Raw genomic sequence first — 19,385 nt, forward strand, 5'->3', positions numbered from 1 at the left:
AGCAGCAGCAGCGAGTGAGTAATTCCTCTGGTCGTCATAATCATTTATGTAAACAGGCTGAATCTATTCACTGGGAATGTTCTCTGATGTGTCGTGCACCCCCCCCCCCCACACACACACACACACACTCCCTTGCAATGAGTCGGCTGTGTTTTTACATAAAGATCTTACACGATTAGCTTTAATGGTGATTGCGAGACAACGCCTCCATCACACACAGCCTCAGAGAAACAACTTCCAAACAACAAACTTCCATCACTCTGAATGTGTGTGTGCGTGTGTGTTTGTGTGCGTATTCATACTCGTCTGAAATGCTCTGCATTTTTTTGAAGTGTGTGTCTGTTTGTATCATCAGAGTTTATTAGCATTCAATCGGCGCCTGTCGTACAACAAAGGCCTATTTGTGCATTCCCTCTCCTTTTATCCCATCTCCCAGACATGAGGCGTGCTGCCACACCTAATTCACTGGGATCAAAATGGCGAGCCCCTGTCACCCCCCCTCAATCCCCTGCTGAGAACCTTAATGCTCTCAAAGAGAATATCAGAGTGATCACAGGTGCACAACTGCGTTAATGAAGAGGAGAGGCTACTGCCTGTGCCCAGGCTGGTCCGACTAACTACACAGACAGACACACACACACACACACACACACACACACACACACACAAACACACACACACAACTAATAAGTGTGATAGGCCAGGTGTGCAAATGGGCTCAGTTCCAAATTCCTCACAAATTGGGAAGCGGCGTGTTTTCAGAGGAATGTGACAGAAACCTGGATCAGGCACAGATGGATTTTCAGGTGAAAGTGAGAAGAAGAACAACACACAGTAGTTGTTGATGCTTCCACGTGAGACAGGAGCACAAAAATAATCCTGTGCCTTCCACTGTCTCCAGATACTACAGAATCCTCATCATCATTAAAGCACAAAATGAGGGAACATGCTTCAAACGAATAGTGTCTCTCAAAGTCAATCTCCACAGACTTTGGGGAGTCACCGTCACAGAGGTTTGAAGTTCTGGAAGTGTTGCCTCAGATACTAGTGAGATCTGAAACACAATCCTGGAAGTCAACTTTAAGAAACAGATGCATTAGTTCGAAAGGCTTATCAGCTACTAAAACAGAGTTCATGTTAGTAATCCACTGGGAATGTGAGCAGGACAACGGCCGGCCCTGCATCGAGCTGCATCTCCTGGAGACCTCTGTTATCATTATAATATTGCAATTATTCTGATTTGTGAATCTCTAGTGTAAAGAATATATACAAATGTGAGTTCCTGAGATAATTCTGATCACTTCTTCAACTTCCGAGAGCAGAGATGACATCTGACCACAAATGCAAGCAGCTGTTCCGAGGGAGGAGGCAGATGAAAACCGTGGATAAGAGGATCTGTGTATGAACGTGTGGGCTGGTGGTGGTCGGGTCCCTGTCCTGGAATCTTATCAGTCAAATCACCCAGCCACTCTGCAGCTGCCAGACCGCAGCCGAAGGAAACCCAACAAAAAATAAAAGAGGCAGAAGAAAAAGATTTTAGGTCCAGATTAAACCTCTGGATGTCAGTGTTTTGTCTGGTTAATCAGTAAATCATTTGTTTGGTGAGCCGGGTGAAGGACAATTACTCGCAGGTTAAGGAGAGTGCAGCCCAGACAGTGGCAGGCAATGGCGGAGTGGGGGGAGGGAGGCAGGCGGAGGAGGGCGGGGATGGGAAGCAAACAAAGCACATGTGGGATTTAGCTGCTACTGGATGACTGCAGGCTTTCAGATCACACTGCACGGCTGTTTATACGACTGCAGGACTTGACTTTACAACCCTGGAAAGCTATTGTGGCAACAGTCTTGTTATCATCCGTCTCCGTGTCTTTGAATGGCCGGGCTGCCTCCCTCTCTGCAGGCCATAACTTACACAAGGTATTGAAATGAAGGAGAACGATGCATTTCTTTCTGGCCAGAAGTAAAAACGGTTTTCAGATTTTTTATCTGAATTTTTTATTTGGATCTGCACCAAACTTCACAGACTCGTTTATCAGGCATATTAAGTCCCCTAAATTAATCTCTAAGATATTAAGGAAAATGTGGAAAATGGTTCATTTCAAATTGTTAAAGTAGGTGAAACTTTACTGGGTTCTTCCCTGATGCATATCGTATCCTGCCAGCAAGCTTCATCCCAATTTTTCAATGAGTTTTTGCAAAAAATCCTGCTTGCAAAACGAACCAACAAACAAATAGACAGGGGTGAAAACATAACCTCCTCTGTGGAGGTAATCAGCACGATTTTACTCTCAATAAAATCAATGGCTCACTCCACGTTTAGAGGTGTTGCAGAACATGGAATTAAAGCCGCAGTGACGTCTTTAAATTGCTAGTTTTGTCTGAGCAACCATCCAAAACCAATTAACGATGCAGTTTTCCCATTAACAGTGATGGAACTGACAAAAATAGCAGGTAGTCAAATCTGAGAAGCTGAAACCAGGTTAACTTTTCTCCCCACTAGTTAAACGACTATTATTAAAATGTATTTATTAGTTCTATTCACTATTTGCTCCACTGTTCCTCCTGATGACCTGCGTTGCTGTGTGCATGTAAACACGATGCGTGAGAGTCGCAGGTTCACAACTCGTTCACCTTCAGCCGTCTCACAGATCTAAAAACCCCGGTATTGCCACAACAAACTTATTTCACTTCAAAACACGGCCCCTCGCCTCCAGGGAACAACACGACACGTTCTCCACTTTCTCTTAACGCGAGCCACATGCAGCCGGTCGGACACAATGTCCAGCACAATGATATATCTGTGTTCTCGTGAGCAGCTACATTGTTTGATATGAGAGCAGCGAGCCGCCTCTACGCCTACTTTATCTTGATCTCCAGACTGGGAGACTCCAGTTCTCAGGGCTCAGCAGACAATATCCACTGCTTGTTTCAGTCAGTCAGCCACGGCGTGCCAAGACCTTGAGCCGGGCCTGTGGCTATGACTGGATTCCAAGTCGTCCGGTGGCACAGTGTCCTGCTGTGCCGGGGAGGCGAGGGCGGGGGGGGGACGGAGGAGATGGGCATGTCACATTGACACAAGCAGCTGTGAACAATAGGATTGTCCACCCCCCTCCACTCTTGTTCCCATACTGTGGTGGACAGGGGCAGCTGGAGAGGAGAGCGCCTCAAAAAACACCTGTGGGCGGCACATCCGTCAAGTGATTTGTGGGAAGAAGTGAATGAGCAGTGAACAGAGGAAGGAGGGAAAATAAGAGTTAGTGTGTGTGAGAGGAGAGGAGAGCTGGGGGGTGTGTGTGTGTGTGGTAGGGGGGTTAACTTTAGAAGAGTGTTATCACAAGACCACACACAATGAAATGCTTGTTGATTTCCCTCTCACACACACCTGTGCACACATCAAAACATCTCTCTCCCAACTCGGGCCACGTTCAAAGCTAAATAATTTATTATACTTCACATTTAAAACTAGTAACTCAATCAAGTGTATGACTGCGCCCAAGGCCCAACAGTCCCCTTTCATTCTGTCATAATTGTTTTGGACAAAGTTCTAAACTATTGAAAGTGTTGATTTCCTTCTGAATCCACATCATCTCAGCAACACATTAGTGGTTCAACGAGTAATCGACAAAAATCGATGACAAAAACAGTTGCTGATGAATTAAATAGTCAAGGATACGTCATAGAGCGTGTTTAACATCGTTCTACAGGAGGTGCTGATGGATGGAGCTTAGGAGTGAACCATCTAGCTCTCTTCCTATCTCTGAAAAGTCAGCAGCCTGGTATGTGACGAGAATCCAAATGAGACAAAAGTTAGATAGACAACTTTTTTACGCTGAAACGTGCATAAATAAAGTTCCGCAGACACACACACCGGGAGAAATCCTGTGGTGCATACGCTCCTCTTTGATTAGGCGGTTAATCTTTTAACAGTGTCCAATATCAGGGCTGAGGGCGTGGGGGAGGATTTGATATTTAAGCATCTCTTTATCCTCTGGCTTTTGAAATGTCAAGTTCAAAGATCCAGACCAGCCGCCTTGATCTTTGGGCTAAGACGACCCGGAGAATTAGCCAACAGCCCCTGACCGCCACCGCACAGCAGAGACGAGCAGGGTCGGTCCACATGGAGGATTATCAACTCTGATTATATTAAGAGTCTGTAAACAGGCGTTTGATGTTTGTTCCTCACGCTCAGGTCAGACCTGAGTAATCCAGTCAAAGCTGTGTTTTCTCTGGAATGAAATGCTCAACGAATGCCTGAGCCTTCCCTAATGCAATTCAACTCATTCAATTAGGACACTTCCCATGCAGCGTCTGGGATGCTCACGTCCCACAGTCCTTTCAGTTCGGAGACAAATATGAAAGTGGTTTTAATATCTATGATAAAACAGAAGTGATGGATGTGCTGCTCCTGGATTGTTCCAGTGTTAGTGAATGAAGCACTGCCAGTACGCGAAGCGTCTGATGAACTGGATCCAAGGAAGACAGCACACCAAAAATAACACCAGCAGGCCAAAGATAGAGCAGAGGAAAAATGAAGTTCACCTTAGAGCCCATCACAGTGAGAGGAAAATATAGTGCCACTAAACGTTTAAGCCTTCTACAGGCATTTTATTTAGTAGAACATAAATGGTTTATAATAAACTTTTATGTGTTTATAAACAGATCTAAGTGTTTTTTAATGCATCTCTCACAAAAGAGAAAACAATAAAATACAGCTGGCAGATATATATTTGGAAATCTGCACGGCTTTTCACAAAATATAAAATACAGTCCATCAAATGTTCATTGTAGACTGCGTCAATGGAACAAGTTATATTTTACCAAACTTTAGGAAGTAGTTTAAAGTTATTTCAAGTTCCCAAGTATGAGAGTTTTCTGAGGTGAGGCTGCATCTTTTGTTGTGAAAAGGTCGGCACAGTGGAAACCTCAACTGAGGCACCGCTGATTTTACACATGAGAATCCACTGACTCACCATGAAGAGTCCATCTCGACCTGTGACTCTGGAGGAGTTAAAAAAAACTTGGAAAATTCAGAAGAACATTTTACTATAAGAAAGCCTCCAATACAAATCGGGGTTTGAAAGAACCAGGCAGACAGGAAGGCATTGTGGGAAGTGTAGCCTCCAGGGTTTTACAAGCTTTGTCTCTTGCGATCACAGCAGTAATAATGTCACATTTGAAGAAACATTAAAGGATCCATGTGGATTCTGTTCAAATCCAACATTGGTCTGTCTGTGCAGCCAAAGCCTTAAAGAGCCCGTAGCCACATAAGTACTTGTTCTGTTTCCCTTGATTCCAGACACGAGTACAGACCAGCTGATGAGATCAAACCTGTGAATCCGAACCTGGCCCGGCACTTTGGGTCCTGGCTCAGGTCAGGCATCCACACCGCTTTCTTTATTATTATAAACTCTGGTTAATTATCAGTAAACACTGTGCTGAAGCCCAAAATAACAGCCACCAGCAAATTCCCCATTCCCTTCGGTTTGAGTAACGTTTGCTAAAAAATTCTGTTAGTTTCCTCACGACTCATTTGTAAGATTGATGAAGGAGGCGCCTGTTCTGTAATTCGAACCCTCATTTTGTTATTTAGCTGATCTCTTTCGTCAGCTCCGGGTAAGAATTAGATCTGGAAACATTTCGGAATCTGTCAAGATTCTCTTTCACCATAAATCAACTGGTCTCCATCTGCAGAGCGGGGGGTGGGGGAGGGGAGGCAAGAGATGTATGTTGCACTCAAGTAACATCTTTGCCGCTGGGTATCATGCACGGCATGGTGGTTAGGTTTAGTCATTAAGAATTACTGATCTAAATGACACTCCCGGCGGGTGCTGAGATTCTGTATTAACAACCGACGTTCAGAACTGGCTCAAGAAATGAAGTGTCTGCCGGTGGCCTGCAGGATTCACGGCCTGTAGCATTTCTCACTGTACATCTCTGTTAATGGGGACACAACAACACACGGACAATAATAAACACCAGTGTGTGTCATTTCAGGCCCTGTCGATATCAGTGTTCCTGGTCTCGCTGGGCAGCAGATGCCAAGCTAGCTGGAGGTGGAGGAAGCCCGTGGCGTCACGACTCCTCCAGCCCTGCAGGGGGGTTTGCAGAGTCAGATATTCGTTTGCTGCACGTCAACCTTACGAGAGTATTTTAGGACACGGCTTTCAAAATAAAACTAGATGCATTTACTCAGTTTAAATTATAGTATTAATGAATGAAGCCAGCAGACAAACTGTACACAACGAGAAATTGCTGATTACCGTGCACCTTTAAGAGCCATCATTTATTAAGATGGACTCTGGATGGGGTCTGTCTTATCAATACAACTGCATATTAAATTGGTGTGACATATGCTACAACCTATACATGCGGCTAATCCCTCCTCCCTAGGAGCAACACAACATACCCACGGCCACAAAGCACTGTTGCTTGATAACATACACAAAACTCGGCAGTGAAACAAATGGTGGAATTGATCAACTTGATCATCTAACCAGTTCAGGGTCGATTTCACAACAAGGCCAGAAAACAGAAGCCCAGACGTTTGTTTTACTCTGACGTCATCCAGCTCCTTCAGTCTCCATGGGGGGGGGGGGGGGCGGCCAGATGCCAAAACCACCTGCAGGCTGCGGGTCTGACAGCACGGTCTGCTTTGGATGTCGGAGGAACTACAGGGAGACTGGGCTAAGAGGAGATTCATGTTCCTGTTTTTTCACCTCGAGAGAAAGACAGGAAGGTTTTAGTCGGCTGTCACAGCTGAGAGGTGCATTGAGGACAGGAACATGGTTTGCTCCAAGGTCTTTCAAGTTGCGAGTGTTGGTGAGTCGGAAGTTACCTGCACACACACAAACGCCCGATTGCAAGACCTGCTCTGTGCTTTATGAGATGTCATGTGACTGTTTGTGAAGACGGTGACACAATGTTCTTTCTCGAGTAGAAACAAAACATCAGGAGATTACTTTTCTTTCCAAAACACCTTGTGATGGACTGAAGGAAGACCTCACATATTCTGAAAATGGGTAAAACTGTCCAATGCACCAACAGACAAAGTGAAAAACGTCTGCACTGACCGCAAAAAATAAAACCCACATGTGTTGGAGATTTATTTTGATCCCACTGACACCAATCTTAGTTTGCTTAAAGCATAATACTGGCTGCCAGCTGGATGCATTCCCAGCTTTGAATTCACGCTTCACAAATCCGCTGTTTGTCCAACTTTATAGTATTTTTGATTTTCAAATTCTAGGTAGGGTTGATGCTGTATTTTGGAAAAAAGTTGCAGTCATTAAATCATCTCCACCAATGACAGGCTGACTTTTAACCTCAACTCTGCTTCTCACATAAACCTACAAGGTGCTTTCCAACACAGTAACCACAGGCTTTATCTCTATAATCCCGAATCAATCCCAGATGGGGGTTCGGAGAGTCTTCAATCCAGTTTCTACAGTTTTTGGGCCGAGTGTTAGTTTTGCTTGGATCCCTGACACTTCTTTACCCTTAAATGGCAGTTGTAGAAAAGAGCCCTGCGGTGGCAGATTCCAGACCCTTAACTTGAGCTGAAGAGGAAGATCACATTACAGCTTTCATCAGACACGTCTTCAAAAGACAGCGGCTGAGTTTGACAGCCTTTAAATTGCCCCAAAAGTCAACTCTGCACAGAGGCTCCTTAATAAATCCTGCCTGTGACTTGGACATCAGCCTTAAGGGTCTTGATTCTTATCTGTGAACAAAGCCTGTTATCACGTTCCACGTCAGTGCCGCTGACATTTCACAAAGACGTCTGCAGAAGCCATCACCGTGCAAACGTATTCCCGTTCCACACTTGTGTTGCCACGATGAGGAGTAAAAGACCAGACTGGAAATATTCCAGCTAAATTCCAATGCCCCATCAACAGTTGCTGCTGGTTTTGCTTCACCAGGCGCATTTTCTGCCTGTCTAACTTCTCCTGAGGGACGTTCAACAAAGAGATCGGCCCTCGGGGGAATCTGGCATCCAAATGCTCTGGAACCACAAACTGAACAACAGAAAAAAACCTACAAATAATTAGGCCTGCACTATGAATCAGCTGAAGTGCTTGAGTTCCACAAAAAGCATGAAATGTGAGCTAAATCTGGCTCTCAACCATCGGACTGATCGTTGAGCCTCCAGCGCTGGGATAAGATTCACAGCCCTGACACAAGACCCTGCAATCCTGCTCTACGCTCATGAAGAAGAAAACCCCCCAAAAAACCTGAAGTGATTTGAAAACCAAACCGATTTCATTTCAGAGCCTATAGCTGGTTGCACAATTCGGATTAATACACAGACTAATCAGGAGAAAAAGCAACAACACTGCCAGATGGATGTATGGCATATCCCCGGCATGGCACAGCCCATTAGCTGAGAGAGACAAACTCCATGAAAGACGCTCTGGTTGGCCCTGAGGTCCTCATGCATATTCATGTGCACATGCACACAACGAACACAAGACGTGGCTTTTCACCATCAAAGTCGCTCCTGATTTAAACCGACTTCATTTTAATTTCACAACAGATGTGAACGCAAGTCGATGTGACAGGCAACTGACTGGCACGGGGCCAGACATTTACCATTTCAGCTGAATGGCAGGAGACAATACATTTGTTCTCATAATGTAATGGCAACAACATTCCACAACATATATGTCCGAGGAAGGAGGTTGTGTTTGTCGCCCCTGTCCGTTGGTGTGTTTGTTGCATGGTTGCTTTGTTTGTCAGAAGGATTAGGGAACAGATTTCCATAAAACTGTTTAGGGTTCTGGGACATGGACCAAGAAAGAACCCCATGAAATATTTAACTTTTTTGACATTTTCACCAATTTCCCAGTGAATAAGTCATGGATCTTGATGAAAATAATCAAGACATATTTAAGGTCTCAAGTAAAGTCGAGTCTCAGGGACCCTCTCAACCACTGGTCGTAGAAACATCTGATGTGTGCTGCTCTACAACAAAAATTATGAGATAGAGAAAGGCTCGTTATCAGACCCCGATCAATAAAAAACTGAGGAATCATAACAAACATCAAAAAAATACACACATCTGGAAATATATCGGTATTGGAAATGTTGAAAATCAATACTATTGTATTCAAAGTGGAAACCTGAATGAGTCAAGAAATAAAATAAAGTCCTGAACATAAAATCCTTTGGCCCCAAACTAAAAAGCTGAAGTGCAGCCTCAAGCATCTTTGGTTGAAAACATGAACTCTGAAACATAAATGTGTTATTTGTGGTCGCTGTCGTAATAAATCACTTTCACCATCAGGTGTAAAACTCAACCTCTGTGCTCTTTAACCCAAAAATGTCAAGAGAAACACAAATATTACCTGTGATATTTATGATTTAGTTACAATGGTCACCCCCTCATTATCTCACTCTGCAACCCGATCCAGGCGATGAGCTGAATATTACACTTAATGATTTCTCACAGCCTCTTCGGGCCCAGGTGACACTCACACACTGGCTGGTTCGTCAGTCTGACACAATGCCAGAGAACAAAGGAAATCAGAGGAGTTAACATTCCTCGGCACAATGACGTGGTGCCAGGGGGAAGCCTGCAGCAAATACTGGAGACAAGTCAGTGACATCTGCTTTGTTTCACCAAGACACCCACCTCGTATCCATTACCACAGAGAAGCCTTCCAGATACAAGTGAACCCTCCAACCAGTGACATAGGGCTGTGGTCACATTTCACACAAACACACACCTCAACGCCTCAGGATTTAAAGGGGGATCTGGGATTTTTCACCTTCCAAGAGTTAGTTCCTCAAGGAAAGTTGGAACTCAGCAGCTTCTCTAATTAATGGGTAACTGTGCTGTGAGTGTGCTGGACTACATGCTGGGTTATTCTGCCTCTGGGTCAGGGGACTGCACGGAGCTGTAAGATGCTAGAACAAGATTACAACTAACTTCTAGACTCAAATTTAATGTTTGGTTTGCACACTTTCAATATAAATACATTTCCAAACAATTATCTAAATTTCTTTCTATCTCCAGTTGGATCTGTCATTATACTTAGAGGTGTCTGTACAGCAAATATACAGTTTAAGCTTGAGTATAAGTCACATATTCTTCCTCATCAACACTATTGAGGTAGAACTACATCTAAAATTCATTATCTTACTATTTATCATCACTTTAATATCGATTTTCTCCAAGTTTCCAGTGTTTCAATTTAGATTACATACATTTTGGATATAACCAAACTGAACTGGTGTGACTGAACTGTTATCAGAATCTCATGTCGCTGCCGATTTGGACCCATTTGGAAGTACAGTCACCCGGCCCCTAATCAACTGCTCCAGAAAAAAAAAAAAAGAGTCTTTCCATGTGGGTGGCATCTTGTGCGCTGCCAGGTTTTATCAGCCAAAGCTCCATCAACTTGAATAAGATTACAGAGCAGCGACTCAAGACTTTGCACAAAGATTATTATTAACACTGGAAAAGTTCAGAGTTCGGTAAGTTTTAAACAAATGTGTGGAGTTAATCTCTCCCGCTCAGTTAATCTGCATACAACCCTGTCCTGTGTACTCCTGCAGTCAACAACAACACCAGCAAAGTAAATATTCCCAGGCTCCGTCCACTGCGCTCGACCAGAAGAAAGACGGGAGGGGGGGGGGGGGGGGGGGGGGGAGAGGTGATCGAAGAGACAAGGCCTCAGAAAAGGCGGGAAGGAGGCAAACACCATTGTGGTGTTTGATTTCTGTGAAACGTGAGACGCTGCTTGTTGCCCCCCCACCCCACACCAGAATGTGCCTCTTCCGCCGGATCGGAGGCATCAGGTGTGTGCAGCTGCTGGTTAAGCTCTGTTTGCCGAACCAGAGAGGGAGAGATGTGGGGAAGAGAGGAAGGAAAAGCTTCTGAATGATGCTGTTTTTTTTTTGTGTGTCTCTCCCTCTGGCACTGATGGGACTCCTGCCAAGACTTGGATAGTGGCCCGAGAGAGCGCCATGTGCCCCACAGATGGGCCCTCCAAATATGAAGGGACGCCACGTACAGATGGCAAATTTTTTTGCCCGAGCACTGTATCGAGACAAATCTGCTCAAGACTGAAATATGACTAATGAATATCTTGTTTTTAAAAACAAAGAAAACAGCGGTCTTATTCCATAGAGATATACCCACTCCAAAGTATATATATCGCATAACTGTAGTATATTTGGCCTATATAACAAGTGGCACTAAAAAACGCATGGCGACATACTGTATATTGTTACTTTAGTTTATTCTCTTCCTAGAGAAAGTAAAAATCAATATAAAAGAGAGAGAATAAGAAGGACAACGCTGATAGCAAATTGTTGCTTTTTCTTTTTCACATTCTTGCTCCATCCTGTTGTGTAGTTGAACCTTCTGAACTCTGCAGGACAAATGGTCCTCCAGAGTCTAAATTGGTATTTTTGCTGTCATGAAATGTCATTTATTGATGTATTTTATCTTCTTGAACTCTGCACAACCTAAGAAAAGGGTCATGTAAGTCGATAAAGCATTATAAGTGATTGGAGAACTGATATGTGTTATCAAAAAGAACCACATTTTGCAGAATAAAAACAAAGAACATGTCAAAGCAAAAGATTTCCTAATATAGATATTTAAATAATATTTCCTCCTCCTTTTTTAGACATGCCCTTTGTTCTCTGCTCCACTCTGGTGCCATCGTGTTGCATTTTGCACTTCACGTGACCAAACATAATGATGTCATACCAAGTACAAACTGTGATAAGGCAGAGGACAGAGATTCGAGGCTTTCTGATACAAAGAGAACGAATCCTCTCACTGTTATGGTTTTTGTTTTAGATTAATTTAAACCTGGATTATGCAAAAAGAACAATCTGTTCTTGGAGGTTTAATCTTCTCCAACAAAAACAAGGACACGAATGAGCCGGATCATATTGCTCACGATATTATCTAATCTAATTCCTAATGTGATAACAAGTAAATTATCGTATCGTGACATTGACAATATTGCGAGGCGTTGACATATTGACATCGGGACTGAGATACAGCAGCAGTCGAGGTTTGATAACATTAACACCCAGAGAAACAACAACCACGTCATCAGACCAATTATCTCATTACCAAATTGCTCAGAGGACGATTCAGCTGAGGTGGCGATGACGGATTGATCACGTCGTCCTTGTGGTAATTAATCAGCGACATGCTTTTAGTCCGGAGGTTGTTATTGATTCAAACAGACTTTATGTACTTCTGCTCACGAGGTACAGCAGGTGTGAGGCTCAACGTTGTACTTGTGCTTTACTTGTGGTATTGAATTTAGTGCTATTTAAAAGTTTTACTCCACAACCCTGTGTTAAGTTACTAGATTCTTCAGGAATGTCTATAACTATATGTCTAATATCAAGCTCTTTAAAAGTGAAGGCGTTACCATCTTAATCGCCCCCTGGTGGTTGGCTGCAGCAATGGTTATAAACCCCACCTCATCCATGTTAGTGGATGGTTTCTGTCATTTTGGACAGTTCTCATCACACTGCTATTTGAGGAGTGAAATCACATGATCGACAGCTGAGACTGCCTCGTGATTGGGCAAGAGCGTGCACCAGCAGGACCTTGTTACCGACTCTGGGGTTTGAGCATTTTAAGAGATAAACACAAATTTCTCAATAAACTTTACCCCCTGGTTGACAATCCCTCCAGATTGATCACCTTTTGTATAAAGGCCAAATTAAAAGAATTAAAAAACTGACACAAGAGCCCAGGACTCAGGGCTGTACACAATCTGAACCACCAGGACAGATGTTACAAGCTGCAGAAAAGTTAACATCTCAGCCGAGCAAAAATTCATACTACTTCAACACACACCTCTCCATTCATCACGCTGCACTCACAACAATGTACAGAAATAATCAATCCGGTGCAAGCGGTGCAGCAAAAGCCAATATTTGGGGCTGAAAGAGGCTTTTAAGAAGTGAAGCTCTCAGCACTCTCCCTCTGCAGTGGAGCCCCGCAGCACTTCTGCTACTTCTTTTTAAAGAAATAAATACAGAATAAATAAATAAATAAGTAGTGCAGCGTTGCAGGAGACATTGTTCACGTTCCTGACACAGTGTGATAAGTGTTAAGTGCTCTGGTCCCTCATGGGCTCCTCACACTCTCAATGCACATGTTCCACCATCTTCTCCTGCATCTCCTCTCCTTAAATTTATGTTATCAGCAATCTCTAGAAACAGGTCCAATCTTCTCCAAAGGGTTGATTGTTCACTGGATGGATTTCTTTTTATTTGAGCTGTGGTGAACGATGTGCTTTGAATAACACAGCAGTCAGGGATGTTTTTGGGCAGCTCTTCAGCACCAGAGAGGTAAAGTCGATACTGAAAGAAATTCCCTCCCCGAAGGCCGGGGATCAAACTACAGAGGCAGCTGTTGGGTATAAAATCCCACTCAGACATCAACCATTCCACCGGCTGCAAATACACTACACATGCTAAGACAAGGCCCTTGAAAACCCTTCAGTCGAGGCTTAGGGGTGGATGTCAGCTCTGCTCTTGCCAGCTAAACAGCTTTGATTTTCCAAAACATGTATTGGATCCTCAGAGCAAATACAAGCTGCAAACCATAGACTCAACTACAAACACACACAAAAACTCAGCCTCTAGAACAAGGCAATTGCAAACAAAATTATTAGACAGTTTCAGTCAACAGAGCCTGTTTATCCCAAGAATATTATGCTTCATTTGGTTTCATCTACAATAACCACTAATGGCAAATGAAGCTTGATGGGTGATAAAACTATATTTAGGTAAATCAGCACTTGGTGAAGATTCAGATAAGATGTTGGTCATGGTTAAATACCAAACTAATTAAAACTAACTGAAAGAACAAGACTTGAAGTATTGACATAATAATTTTTCCCTTAACTGTGTTTTAACAAATGTTGCCGGGGGCCAACAACAATACCGATGTTAGGAAATAGAAAAAGCTAGGTACAAATATATAAGTCTATTTATATCTGGAAAAATAGCTGATAATTCTTAACATTTCTATAATAAAAGCAAAGACATGTAATTTAGACTTGATATTTTACAGTTTAACCATGAACTTTGTTGTAAATAGCAATAAAAAAAGGAAACTATATGTAAAAAAGTAAACTTAAGAAAATTCTGCATTGTAGCTATCTTGTAATTATCTAATGATAATAAACTACTATGTACTAACCACTTATCTAACAGACAAAGCATTTTATTCTTTAAGATATATCTTAATATCAGCACTAATAAGAATAAACTCAGATACCCATGTGTATGTGAAAGGCTCATATCAGCCAATCAATTATCAATCTCTAATGTGAAGTGACGCAGGATGTGAACCCTGATGTCTTCACTGTCTTGCTCACGTCCACTCGACTCATCACTGTTAGCTGTGGTATCATAAATGTGACAGGCAGTAGACTATTGAGAGAATATATTAAAAAGACTCAATTCAATACAGTTTGATTGCTCACTGTGCTGACATACATGTTGGTTGAATTACTTTACATATGCTTAAAGTTACAACGAGGACACATTTAAAAAATACCACAGGGATCTAACGGCGCACTCTCTTTAATGAAAACAATGAGCCAATACATTAGATTACATGGCTGTCATGCCCACCCATCACTCAGGCAAAGTCCCTAATCCCACATGAACAACTGCAGCCAGCAGCTGCACACTTCCTGCCCCATCCAGACACGCCCAGCGGCAGAGGAGCTCAGGCATTCAGACAGATGAGGGAGAGGTCAGGGACCACCACCATTATTTACATTCAGGACATTCACTCCCTGGGATACCTTTCAACTCAGTTTTGGACACTTAACTACTTCAGTACTGTTTTATAATCAATTCAAAGAACAAGCAAATAAGATTGAGAAAACTTTGGTGGCATAAAGGTTCTGGATCATCTACTCACACCAAGAATTATGGCCTCTACAAATCCATTTTCATATTGAGATAAATATTGTTTTCCCCTTATGCAGTCTGACCTTGTGGTCAAAACAATATGAATATCTCAATTATATGATTGGTAGTTTGAGTTATAATTTAATGGTTTTCATTTAATTTCAGAATATCAATAAATCTTTTGAAATCATAACTAATACAATGAACTGGTTCTCCAGAGTGTAAACCAAACCTACCACATATAATGATTATTTTTCATATTTGAATACACCATATGTAACTTCGGGCTAGATATTTTAATCAAGAAATGTCATAAGATACATCTTTAGTTAAATATGTGAATAGTTTGTATTTTCAAACACCCGAGCCTGAGATCACATCTTCAAAGATTTTGATTTATTTCACCCACTGAGCAGATATTCAGCTGATGATGATAAATGATGAAATAAATCAGAAAAGCACCTCAGAGACTGAACAGTCAACCCAAAGCAAGTTACCATAGTTTAGTCTGGTAGCCAGATCCTTTGTAAATCTGGTTTCAAGTTAGTAAAATACCCAGATTCTTTAAGATTCACATAACAGCTAAATACACTTAAGGATAAAAGTATTTCACAATGGCTTGAACTACGTGACCCGTCCTTCGTGTCTTCTTTCTGTTCTGTAAATGTCGTCATAAAAGCTTTGCCGCTGCGCTGATTTACTGCCCGGACCACTTGCCCATTCCCGTCACACAACATGGCCATCATACTGATGAACACAGGTCTGTGGGATCAATAGAGTCCGGAGTACAATGCATCAACCGAGCTACATGTTTAGGTTTCTGCTCATGCTCAGGATGGCTTTATTTCCATACGGCAGAAATGCTCTCAGCCACAAATTGTATTGGAGTAAGTGCCCTTCATGGACCATTAGGGAGGAGGTCCGTTTTGACGGAGACGGGTTAGGAGGATCTCTAAAAGACCGGGGGTCTCTATCGGAGGACAACCATAATCCAAAAACAGACAGCTTTACTCCGTCTCCCAAGGAGGTAGAGGGGAGATGAGGATTAAGTAGCGGTAACCCAATTAAGACTAGGCTGATGGAGTAAAAAACAGGGATTTAGGAGAAAAAGAGGGATAAGGCCAGGACAGAGTGAGTGTTGTCCTGTTGTGAGAGACGCTGTCGGAAGGTTTTCTGTCTAATTATGTTGATTAAAGCTCGCTCTAGTTAAGTAGCCCATCAGTGAACACACTGCTGGATTCTATTTATGTCGGTCGCTGACGGGACTCGGCTCCATGTCTGTGTTTACTGTCAATCACACCTGTTGCCTGTCGCCGGCACTGTCCTTCCCTTCCTCTCTTGAATCTCTCTCTTCATTAACAACATCCATCCTTTCCTGAGCCCCCCCCCCCCCCCCCCTTGCTGCCTCAGCTGCCACTGCAGCACTTAAGCCCGGAAATATTCGGAGCATATTAATGGGATGGCTGATCACACTGGTCGGACTGTACGGCTTTGCCACTTGTGTTTTCTTAGATTTCTCGGGACTCAGTTTATCTAATACCTCGGATACCAGGCTGTCTTTGCACCTCTAGGGAGGAACCCATTTGAGATATTCCTCCAATAAGCACATGGATCAAGGAGGCTAAAATAAAGGGGACGAATGCTACGTCAGCCGTCTTCACTGTGGGGAAAAGCCAACAACAACAATCCTTCCTCCTGTGCATGGTCGTGTTTTGATCCGGAGTGTGCATGAAGAGGAGGGGGGGCTGTACACAGATGGGTCCATTGTCAATGTCAATGTTTTCGTGGGGAGGGGGTGCAGGGGGTTTGGTGTTTGAGAAAATCAATGCAGCACACAGCTCTACTACCAAATAAGACTTCACCTGTTTGAAACGGTGAAAAGTGATGGACTAGTGGTGGGATTTGTGGCCTCAACAAGCACAACAGTAACAATGGAGAACATGATGCTTTTGTTGGTGTAAGGGAAAAAATAAATCCTCTCACGTGAGTTTAATTCTTCCTATAATCCACTATCCTGAATTGGTTTAGTCAATAATCATCCCAATTACCTCAGGCTGAGTCTGGTCCTGCTGGTTTTTCTCTCCACTGTCACTGGTGTTTGCTCATGTGAGAACAGTGTGGGTTTCTCTGAAGTTGTGTAACATTCTGACTTACAATGTGCATTGAGATCATTTAAGTTGGGATTTTGGGCTTTAAAGACGACATCAAACTGAATTACTTGGGACACAAGGGCAGGGTGCAGCGTACAGAGGGTAAACGGCTGCCATGTCGCTCGCCAACAAAGAAAAACAACCATGTTCGCATAATTCTGTGACTTAATCATGAGCCTTGCAACACAAAGGTGAAGTAATTTGTGATGCTTCATGCTGCATCAAGCAGACAGCTTTGATGCCCAGTAGCCTACAAGCAAACAAGATGGTTGACCAACACATGGAGCACCATTATATAACCAGTTGATAATGGGAATCTGAGGAAAACTAAAAAAAGATAAATATGAAAATGGCAGAACGATTTTGTCTGTGATTGACAAGCATCACCGTTCACTTTACGTTTCCTTAACCTGAAGTTACCACTTCATTTACTAGATAAGCATTGAAAAAATAGTCGTTTAATCAATAAATTGATTGGCACAAAATCAATCAGCTGCTGTTTAGGTCCTCAATTAATTGGTTCTTTGTTTTTAAAGCAAAAATATCAAAACATCATCTGGTTGCAGCTGCTCAGTTGTGTCTCTTTATTGTGTTTCTGTGTTTTAAAGCATCATTACCCATTCGGTCATCAAGTAAAAACAATGGATGCTACACCCCTTCTGTAAAATTTACACCAACAGGCTGACAGGTTGTGTGCTGACAGGTGTTGTTAACCGTCCAACCCTCCTGGAGTGATGGACACCTCAAAGCAATTAACCAGAAGGTTGAGAAGAAGAAGGTGCATCCCAGAGGAAATACATCAGAATATCCACAAGACATTTTAGAAAACAAAAATCATCTTAACACAAAACGAGACATTTGAAGATGTGACCTTGGACTTGAATTGAAACAGATTTTTTTTTAACCCACTCCTGGATGAATAAAAGAGAAGATAATCTGCAGATGATTGAAGAATAAATCACTTCAGAGGACATTACACAGACATTCATTATAACCCAAGGCAACCTTAACCTTAAAACACAATAAAAGATGATTTACATAATGGGGACTTTATGGGTCTTGTTGTCCCCATAATGTTAAATATTCACTTTTAAGGTGAAGACCAGTTTAGAGTTTGGTTTCAGCAAGTACTAGTTATAATTAAGGTTACAATGATTGTATATAACTACTAATTGCTGATACCCAACTCCATCTATAACTTTAACACATTCTCAACCTTAATATTGAACTATTTACCTTATTAGGGTTTTCCTGGACCTTCTTGTCCCCCATAGGGCTGACACAGGTACCAAAAACATGAATGCACACACACCCACCCACCCACACACACGCACACACTGGCCATGCACTGTTCTGTCCTATGCATCAAACCCAGCCTCCTCCATCCCGGAGCTGGTTTAACTGGTGCTGAGTTTGGCTCCTGTGGTTTTATATGAACTGCTGCGGTGTTTCGAATGTTTATCCTTTACTAACTCGTGCAGACTCTGTCCCGCAGGTCTGTAAACCAGAGAAACACGCATCTCACGCACCGAACGCGTGCTCGGTGCATGCAGCTGTAATTGATGCCTTCACCGCCACCTGGTAATTACGCAGTAACGAGTTGAACAAACTGCGATAGTTTCAGGTGAACACACGCAAACGTTGAAGATTAAAATCCTGCAAAGACATTAAAGCTGCGGACGCTAAATCCACCATGTGCTTATTTTCAATTGCAAGTAAATGACGCACTTTTTTAATGGAGAAGCGAAACTTTGTTAACGTCAATAAAAGGCACACGCGTGGGTTCAATCTCATTCAAACTCGTAGCGACGGTTCACTTCACTTGAAACGTTTTCCGCATGACAGAATTAAAACTGACACGAACGACCTGTGTTAAGTTTCGTGGTTTCTGAAGAAACTCACCGTTGGAGCTGAGGAGGCAGAGATGCAGGAGAAAGAGCCAGAGGAACGGTCCGTGCGCCATGACTTCGCCGCTGCGTGTCCGTAGTATCCAGTCCAGAGTCAAACTGAGCCGGGCTCTGAAGACGAGAAGTTAGAGGGAACAAGGATGAGGAGGAGGAGGAGGAAGTGGACGACGTGCTGGATGAGGAGCTCTGAGGAGGGCAGAGGAGGAGGAGGTGGATGAGGAGGGAGGAGGAGGGAGCTCAATTAAAGTCTCAGTCTGGCGGGCTCCTCCTATTGTTGCTCTGTGTATGTGTGTGTGTTGGAGCAGCAGCTTATCAGTGTGTTAACCTCCCTTCACTCACTCACACACACACACACACACACACACGCACACACAGTGGTACATGTCCTGCCTGCAGAAAGTCCTTAAGGTCGTGACTAAAT

The 19,385-nt window shown here is 43.0% G+C and overlaps 1 protein-coding gene across 1 annotated transcript in view; it reads right to left on the reverse strand.

Moving 5' to 3' along the window:
- The window catches only part of mcama (melanoma cell adhesion molecule a), a 40,845-nt gene extending 21,699 nt beyond the window's left edge, over positions 1 to 19,146 (reverse strand). The window contains exon 1 of the mRNA XM_062407109.1: positions 18,960 to 19,146. Within this exon, the coding sequence (XP_062263093.1) occupies positions 18,960 to 19,020 (61 nt within the window). The 5' untranslated portion in view covers positions 19,021 to 19,146. The remainder of the gene's footprint in view (positions 1 to 18,959) is intronic.
- Between the last annotated feature and the right edge of the window lie 239 nt (positions 19,147 to 19,385).

The sequence above is a fragment of the Platichthys flesus genome, chromosome 15 (assembly GCF_949316205.1).
Source record: "Platichthys flesus chromosome 15, fPlaFle2.1, whole genome shotgun sequence".
NCBI lineage: Eukaryota > Metazoa > Chordata > Actinopteri > Pleuronectiformes > Pleuronectidae > Platichthys > Platichthys flesus.